General features: G+C 48.5%; 2 protein-coding genes across 2 annotated transcripts; one reads left to right on the top strand and one right to left on the bottom strand.

Annotated features, from left to right (window-relative positions):
• Positions 1–1,851: 1,851 nt before the first annotated feature.
• LOC311329455 (inter-alpha-trypsin inhibitor heavy chain H2-like) lies at positions 1,852–6,624 on the bottom strand. The gene is made up of 7 exons (XM_084463301.1): positions 6,261–6,624; positions 6,106–6,132; positions 5,612–5,650; positions 5,008–5,180; positions 3,131–3,235; positions 2,572–2,734; positions 1,852–1,962 (listed from the first exon to the last, which is right to left on the bottom strand). The coding sequence occupies exons 1-7, from the start codon at positions 6,351–6,353 to the stop codon at positions 1,867–1,869; spliced, it is 696 nt and encodes a 231-aa protein (XP_084319427.1). The 5' UTR covers positions 6,354–6,624; the 3' UTR covers positions 1,852–1,866.
• An 892-nt stretch (positions 6,625–7,516) lies between these two features.
• LOC311329454 (inter-alpha-trypsin inhibitor heavy chain H5-like) lies at positions 7,517–8,487 on the top strand. Its single transcript, XM_084463300.1, has 3 exons — positions 7,517–7,754; positions 7,852–7,896; positions 8,305–8,487. Exons 1-3 carry the CDS (start codon positions 7,626–7,628, stop codon positions 8,470–8,472), a joined length of 342 nt encoding a protein of 113 aa, XP_084319426.1. The 5' UTR covers positions 7,517–7,625; the 3' UTR covers positions 8,473–8,487.
• Positions 8,488–9,057: the final 570 nt, after the last annotated feature.

Here is a 9,057-nt window from a genome sequence, read left to right as displayed (position 1 = left end):
TATACACATCCACCTGCCCAGAGACCAACACATATACACATATACACACTGAGAAACAAGATATACACATCCACCTGCCCAGAGACCAACACATATACACATATACACACTGAGAAACAAGATATACACATCCACCTGCCCAGGGACCAACACATATACACATATACACACTGAGAAACAAGATATACACATCCACCTGCCCAGAGACCAACACATATACACACTGAGGGACCAGATATACACATCCAGCTGCCCAGGGACCAACACATATACACATATACACACTGAGAAACAAGATATACACATCCACCTGCCCAGAGACCAACACATATACACATATACACACTGAGAAACAAGATATACACATCCACCTGCCCAGAGACCAACACATATACACATATACACACTGAGAAACAAGATATACACATCCACCTGCCCAGAGACCAACACATATACACATATACACACTGAGGGACCAGATATACACATCCACCTGCCCAGAGACCAACACATATACACATATACACACTGAGAAACAAGATATACACATCCACCTGCCCAGGGACCAACACAACAACACATATACACACTGAGAAACAAGATATACACATCCACCTGCCCAGGGGGACCAACACATATACACATATACACACTGAGAAACAAGATATACACATCCACCTGCCCAGGGACCAACACATATACACATATACACACTGAGAAACAAGATATACACATCCACCTGCCCAGGGACCAACACATATACACATATACACACTGAGAAACAAGATATACACATCCACCTGCCCAGGGACCAACACGTATACACATATACACACTGAGGGACCAGATATACACATCCACCTGCCCAGAGACCGACACATATACACATATACACACTGAGAAACAAGATATACACATCCACCTGCCCAGAGACCAACACATATACACATATACACACCAACACACCAACACACTGAGAAACAAGATATACACATCCACCTGCCCAGGGACCAACACATATACACATATACACACCAACACACCAACACACTGAGAAACAAGATATACACATCCACCTGCCCAGGGACCAACACATATACACATATACACACTGAGAAACAAGATATACACATCCACCTGCCCAGGGACCAACACATATACACATATACACACTGAGAAACAAGATATACACATCCACCTGCCCAGGGACCAACACGTATACACATATACACACTGAGGGACCAGATATACACATCCACCTGCCCAGAGACCGACACATATACACATATACACACTGAGAAACAAGATATACACATCCACCTGCCCAGAGACCAACACATATACACATATACACACCAACACACCAACACACTGAGAAACAAGATATACACATCCACCTGCCCAGGGACCAACACATATACACATATACACACCAACACACCAACACACTGAGAAACAAGATATACACATCCACCTGCCCAGGGACCAACACATATACACATATACACACTGAGGGACCAGATATACACATCCACCTGCCCAGGGACCAACACATATACACATATACACACTGAGGGAGCAGATATACACATCCACCTGCCCAGGGACCAACACATATACACATATACACACTGAGAAACAAGATATACACATCCACCTGCCCAGAGACCAACACATATACACATATACACACTGAGAAACAAGATATACACATCCACCTGCCCAGGGACCAACACATATACACATATACACACTGAGGGAGCAGATATACACATCCACCTGCCCAGAGACCAACACATATACACATATACACACTGAGGGACCAGATATACACATCCACCTGCCCAGGGACCAACACATATACACTTATACACACTGAGAAACAAGATATACACATCCACCTGCCCAGAGACCAACACACCAACACATATACACACTGAGGGACAAGATATACACATCCACCTGCCCAGGGACCAACACATATACACATATACACACTGATACGGCTGGAAGCCGTGTTGAAATACTTTGTAACACACACCTGGGGCCGCATATCATTCCATTTTCAGTATTAATGGCAACCCTTTTGTTAGGGGAACTATTTTGCTCGGCGGAATTGAGGGAATGATGCTTCGTTTTGAATAAATCTAATACTTTGCATTGCTGTGTGTTTATTTTACACTAATAGATGTAGTAACCGTTTTATAACAGCTAGGGGGGGTTTTACTCCGCTAGCTGTTATAAAATCACTATAACACACGGCCTCGAGTGGTTTATTGCTTAATTATATTATTATTGTGTGATGTTGTCTGTATGTTGTGATGTTGTTCGCACACTGTGATGTATGTTGTCCAGCGTACTCAAGTTGAGTTGAATTTCGTTGTACCTCGGCACAATGACAATAAAGACATTCTCTCTATTTCTATTTCTCTCAGATCATGATCACTGCACACAGATATAATCCCTTAGGGATGACTTCTAATCTACTATCCTTCCAGACTCACCTGTCACACACACACACGCACACACGCACACACACACACACACACACACATCGGTGACCTCTCCCACCTGAAAGTGTGGGACCAGTCGACCAGGCTGCAGGTGCAGCGAGTGCTCGTAGAATCCCAGCTTCCTGTGCATCATTTCCTGGTAGTGGAGCTCAAACTCGATCTTGCTCCCTGGAGGAACGTGCACTTCTGTCTTGAACGTCTCCATGTCCTGGGAGTTAGCCCTGCACGGACACACCGACACGTATTATTCACATATATCATAATAACATATATACACATATATATATATATATATATATATATATATATATCATAATAACATAGGGAAAGGGATGTCTGGCGCCCCCTGCTGGAACTGCTGCCTCCGCAACCCGACCCCGGATAAGCAGATGAAGATATTAATAAATAAAGATATTAATATAATAACATATATTTAGACATGGATAGTGTATTACATAGTCTATCGCATTGAGAAACATACATCATAATATAATCACAATCATATTCAGCCCTTGGTAAGGGGTATCACATAGTCAATATGAGACCTTCCCCGTCATCCCATCCTCTCCTGGGGGGTGCGGTGCAGTGCATTGTGGGTAGCGGCGGCGCCGGCCTACCTGACGATGCCCACCGCCTTCCCACGGGCCCGGGCCTGAGCGTAGAGGTTCCTCGCCACCGTCTTCTCCTTCACCGAACCCACGAACGTGATCCCGTTCACGTTCCTGAAAACGCCGGTGAGAGAGAGAGAGAGGGAGAGGGAGGAGGAAGGGGGATGAGGAGAGAGAGAGAGAGGGGGAGGAGGGAGGGGGAGGAGAGAGAGAGAGAGAGGGGAGGAGGGAGAGAGAGGGAGAGAGAGAGAGAGAGAGGGGGAGGAGGAAGGGGGATGAGGAGAGAGAGAGAGAGGGGGAGGAGGGAGGGGGAGGAGGAGAGAGAGAGAGAGAGAGAGGGGGAGGAGGGAGGGGGAGGAGGAGAGAGAGGGAGAGAGAGAGAGAGAGAGAGAGAGGGAGAGAGAGGGGGAGGAGGAGAGAGAGGGAGAGAGAGAGAGGGGGAGGAGGGAGAGAGGGGGAGGAGGAGAGAGAGAAAGAGGGGGAGGAGGGAGGATGAGGAGGAGAGGGAGAGAGAGGGAGGGGGAGGAGGAGAGGGAGAGAGGGAGAGAGAGGAGGGAGGGGGAGGAGGAGAGGGAGAGAGGGAGAGAGAGGACGGAGGATGAGGAGGAGAGGGAGAGAGGGAGAGAGAGGAGGGAGGATGAGGAGGAGAGGGAGAGAGAGGGAGAGAGAGGAGGGAGGATGAGGAGGAGAGGGAGAGAGGGAGAGAGAGGACGGAGGATGAGGAGGAGAGGGAGAGAGGGAGAGAGAGGAGGGAGGATGAGGAGGAGAGGGAGAGAGAGGGAGGGGGAGGAGGAGAGGGAGAGAGGGAGAGAGAGGAGGGAGGGGGAGGAGGAGAGGGAGAGAGGGAGAGAGAGGAGGGAGGATGAGGAGGAGAGGGAGAGAGGGAGAGAGAGGAGGGAGGATGAGGAGGAGAGGGAGAGAGAGGGAGGGGGAGGAGGAGAGGGAGAGAGAGGAGGGAGGATGAGGGGGAGAGGGAGAGAGGGAGAGAGAGGAGGGAGGATGAGGAGGAGAGGGAGAGAGGGAGGGGGAGGAAGGATCTAGAACTTTCCTCTTTCTTTTTTTTAACGAACCAGAGACACTAGAAAGGCCGCACCTCATCGTCACGGATACCAAGAGTGGGGAGGTGCATTCATGGTACAGATTATGTATTTTTTTATTACCTTGGACTAGTGAGCTCTGGGATATACTAATCATCTAACATTCATCTAGCATTTCACTGTGACTGTACACGGTACATTACATGAGACAAATAAAGACATCTTGAATCTTGAATCATTGTTTACAGTAGGCTATTCGAGTGACTGAGAGAGTAGAAATTGTCGACCAATTTCATGACCAGTATTTGCCATGTCTCTCCTACGATGCTTTTTTAGCCTCTCTTACTCTGAAATGTAATTTAATGTAATTTATTGCTTTATAAATGTTCTTAGCCGGTAGACAAACATACTCCAGGAGCTTGCTCCATCGCCTTGTTGAGAGGGGTCAGGGAAGAATTTTTACAGCTCACTTATCTGGCCCCCGGGTGATTACTGTTTTTTTGCTTCCCTCTGGAATATGTAGGGGTGGGTCGTATGCCCACCTCCCTTGTTCTCTGTAAAGCGCATTGTGTTGCCTCTGGGTATGAAATGTGCTATACAAATAAAGCTTTGATTGATTGATTGACCACTCATCCAGCTGTGCTACTTGACTGTATGGAGGTGTAGACCAGGGCCAGGTTTCCCAAAAGCTTATTTCGTTAAGAGGCTCTTTAGCCCATTCAGTTGACCAATCAGAGAGCTTGCCCAGACCAGTTGACCAATCAGAACGCTCTAAATGAATGGCCCAAGAGCCTCTTAACGAAAGAAGCTTTTGGGAAACGCAGCCTCGCGAGCGGTGTCTCCCCTCACATGGTGAAGTTGGTGATGAAGGCTCGTTTGGGGATCTGGACGTTGAACCCGATGCTCTGGGCGTTCGGACCCGAGTTGACCACGGAGCTCTTGACCGTGGTGTGGGCGAAGCGCGACGTGATGCGGCTCTCCACCCTGTAGCTCTTCACCGTGATGTCATCGCCCCGGATGACCTGGGGGGCACAGGGGGAACACGTGCAAGGTGTGATGTCATCACCCCGGGGGAACCGAAGCTATTTCCTGTTAAATCCTGTTAAGCTTCGTCTCAGTCTCGCTCATATCCACCTAAAAAGCTACATGAAAGAGTCTGGCGCGGTTCAGGGTGTCATTGTGCGCAGCACGCCACTTCCAAATCTGTGTCACGGAAGTATGAAACTCCAGATTAATCTATTTCATGAGTCATTTTAAGACTCTAGGTTTGATTTCTGGGGCGGGGGGGAGGGGGGGAGCAGCCCTTTGAAAGCAGACGAGTGAACTGGACCGTCGGAGTGAAGTCAATAACCTGCGAGTCACTGTAGCGCGTTCAAACAGCAACATTGATTATTAGATAAGACTAAACTCTGTCACCGGGGAGAGGGCTTGAATAACAAGCAGAGGAGCTCACCTCAAAGCTGTCCTCCTCCTCGCTGGTCAACACGGCTCTCTGGGGACAGACGAGAGACCAGATGAGGACCGGGTGAGTCCAGTCAGGGGAGCAGGACACACTTCACCTCAGAGGTCAGAGGTTAGAGGTTCGAGCCCCACGTTGCACAGCTAAGCATTTCATTGTACATGTCACCCGTATCATGCACATATATGACAAATAAACAAGATGTATTTATTTATACGCTACTAGAGAAGAATGTGAGAAGGTTCTAATTCTGTGGGTCCACACTGGGTTGACCTCCAACCAATCAGTGGCCTCCGGTCAACCCCCAGCATTATGACTTCAGGGATCAATAACATACAGTAAACAATGTTTATTTGCAACCTAACCCTAACCCTAGTGAAGAAAACAGCCCATTAATTTTTGACGAAATAATTAAACCAACTTGGTTGTCAGAGGAACATATTAGAACAGCCACCCAGAGCTGAAAAGGTAAAAGAGTTGTAGCTCACCCTGTGTCGACCATGGTGATCTTCTGACTGATGGACACAAAACAAACGTGATGACAGTGACAAAGTATAGCAATCAGCTTCAATGTTTGAGAGAAACGACCACATTTCACAAACATTTTCCATCAAATAATCAGTGGAGACACACACAGACTCACCATTTCAGACTCCCATTCTCCCTCTACGATGAACTCGAAGCCGGCGGCCTGGTGTGCGACCAGCGCCACAGCCAGAAGCAGCAGACGCCTCATGAGTCCCGGCGGACAGACACTCCTCAGGGGGACAGAGACAGACAGACAGGCGGACACAGACGGACAGACACTCCTCAGGGGCACAGAGACAGACAGGCGGACACAGACGGACAGACGGAGGGAGGCAAGAGTCCTTCTGCTGGGACCTACAGGACACCGCGGAGACGAGCCAGAAATGAGGGTTTAGAAACCTGCTGAACGCTGATAGACGCGTTTGGCCCGCCCGGGTCAATATTTGTTGTGTTTCGCGCAACCCCCGCGGGAGAGATTACAACTTTGAAACTTGACCCGAGGGATGGCGGGAGTGCAAATAGGACAGATTGAGAGCACTGCTGGTTGAGATAGGCTAATGCAAAGGCTGAGCCCCCCCCCCCCCCCCCCTGGCTATCAGTCAGTCTGATGTGCGGACTTTGACCGTTTGGGACGTGTGGGACGTCTAATTGTGAATTGACCGTTGAGGGAGGTAGGCCTAAATGACACTGGAATAACAGACATTGGTCGAAGTGTCACCACAGTTTGAAGTCACCACCCTACATCCTAGAGGAGGAATCGAGAAGAGCGTACGGGAATGTAAGGGTTTTTGTTAGATGTAATATTGCCCTGATTCCACAAGGGGGCGCCAGAGTAGTCTTGGAAAGGGGGAATCATTTCAGACATACGCAGTCTTTACATTTGGATCAGCTGTAAAAGCGCAAAGAAAAACAGGTGTTTGGTTTCATCTCTGCTGTTTGGCCGAGGGCCTGTTTCTTCGTCTTCTTTTTTCTTTTTTTTTTACACATGCGTTCAATTCACTTTATTTGCATATTAGACCAGGCCTATACTTATCTTGAGACTCGCGTTTTTCCACTTGACACCAAATTGAACCAGACAGACCCTACCGGTCAAAATGATTTGTTGGTGGAAGTGGGGTCAACAGCAAGGCAAGTAAACAAAGAACGCGGCTAATTGATGGGCATCGGAGTGACGCGCTTTGGGTAATAGCGGTGCGTCTGTGTGACCCGTTCCTCCCTCCCTCCCTCCCTCCCTCCCCCCCCCCACCCCCCTCTCATTGAGAGTCTCTGCGGGTGGGCGTGCCGCAGCTTGTCCCGTGTCCTCACCCATCTCCTCAGCTCCAGCTCCGGTCACTCTGGTCTCCAGCGACCCGCAGACTGACCGAGAGCCTGGTCTCCAGCGACCCGCAGACTGACCGAGAGCCTGGTCTCCAGCGACCCGCAGACTGACCGAGAGCCGTGCGCCCTGGAGATATGCGCCCTCAAGCAGTACTGTATTGATATGGACGTGAAGATGCTGTGTTTGACTTTACTGTTGTGTTTCAGTCCGGCTGTTTTGGGGCAGTTTGAGGATGATGACCTTGAAGATGATCTTAACTTGGCCGATTTGGCCGATTTCGACTTGGATATTGTGAGTGGCCAGTTTTGACCGACTTTTGGAAACACGTAGTGGTTTATTTGGGGAGCTTTAGCCGACAACTATTTAACCCGCTGTTTTATTTCTCCAGGCTCCACGCAGAGTCCCTAGACAGGTGAAAGCAATGCTGACCAAGGTAAATATTGATAAAGTATTGTGCTAAAATTGCGCGCTATTGTGCCCAGAGACCTATTAAAAGCGCCTCCGCGCGTTGCATGTTGAATAGTTCAATCTAAATCAGTGCGCTAAAACATTTAGGCAGCAATCATATTTTAGCATGGCAACGTTATGTTGCTGGAAGCAATGTGGAGTTTCATCGAGGTCCTTTCTCGGGTGTGTCGAGGAGACTGCCGCCAGACACACACTGTCCAGTTTTCTCGACCATGATGCGTTTGGCACGACACTCCACTTGAGACTTAGTCTAATTCACTACCCACGAGGAACAACCCTGAAAACCAGATGTCAGAATCAATAGGGAATCTTATATTTAGCTTCTGGTATCATAATTAATGCCCTCTTTTTTTGTATTTACTCCAACGTGCAGGAGACCAAACCGCACATCCAAGAACTGTCGATAAAAACCACCATCATCTCCAGGTACGCGTTCACGGCCGTGGCCTGCACCCTCCTGAACCGCCACTCTGCCGCCTCCGAGGGCGTGTTCCACTTCCAGCTCCCCAAGGCCGCCTACGTCTCCAACTTCACCATGTAAGCCCCGCAGAGCGCAGCACCGCAAACCGTCGCCGTTTTGTGTTGTTGTTGACAGTTTGTCACATTATAAAAAGTGACTCTTTGTAAAGCAGTTGAGCAGTATACAAAGAGCCTTCTTTCTTTCTTTTTTTTGTTGTTGTTGACAGTTTGTCACATTATAAAAAGTGACTCTTTGTAAAGCAGTTGAGCAGTATACAAAGAGCCTTTTTTCTTTCTTTTTTTTGAGGTTTTGTAATCACTAAATATTTGTTTATCGGTGTAAATTGATGAGACGGAGTCTATGCCACCTGTCCCAGTTCAAGATGGCGGCCTGGCCGCGAGTCACTCATTGTGTGGGTTTACGATGTTTCTGTCACCATGGGAGAGGTTAGCGAGGGGTCTGTCTGTGAGGGGCAGAAGAGCTGATCCAGGAACAGGACCCACTAAAACACTAACAGCACAGGGACAGAAGAGCTGATCCAGGAACAGGACCCACTAAAACACTAACAGATGGGCTGATCCAGGAACAGGACCCACTAAAACACTAACAGAAGGGCTGATCCAGGAACAGGACCCACTAAAACAGAAGAGCTGATCCAGGATCAGG

The sequence above is a fragment of the Borostomias antarcticus genome (assembly GCF_949987555.1).
Source record: "Borostomias antarcticus genome assembly, contig: scaffold_1198, whole genome shotgun sequence".
NCBI classification, from domain to species: domain Eukaryota; kingdom Metazoa; phylum Chordata; class Actinopteri; order Stomiiformes; family Stomiidae; genus Borostomias; species Borostomias antarcticus.
The sequence above is the reverse complement of the archived record's forward strand: the minus strand, read 5'-3'. Positions and strand labels throughout refer to the sequence as shown.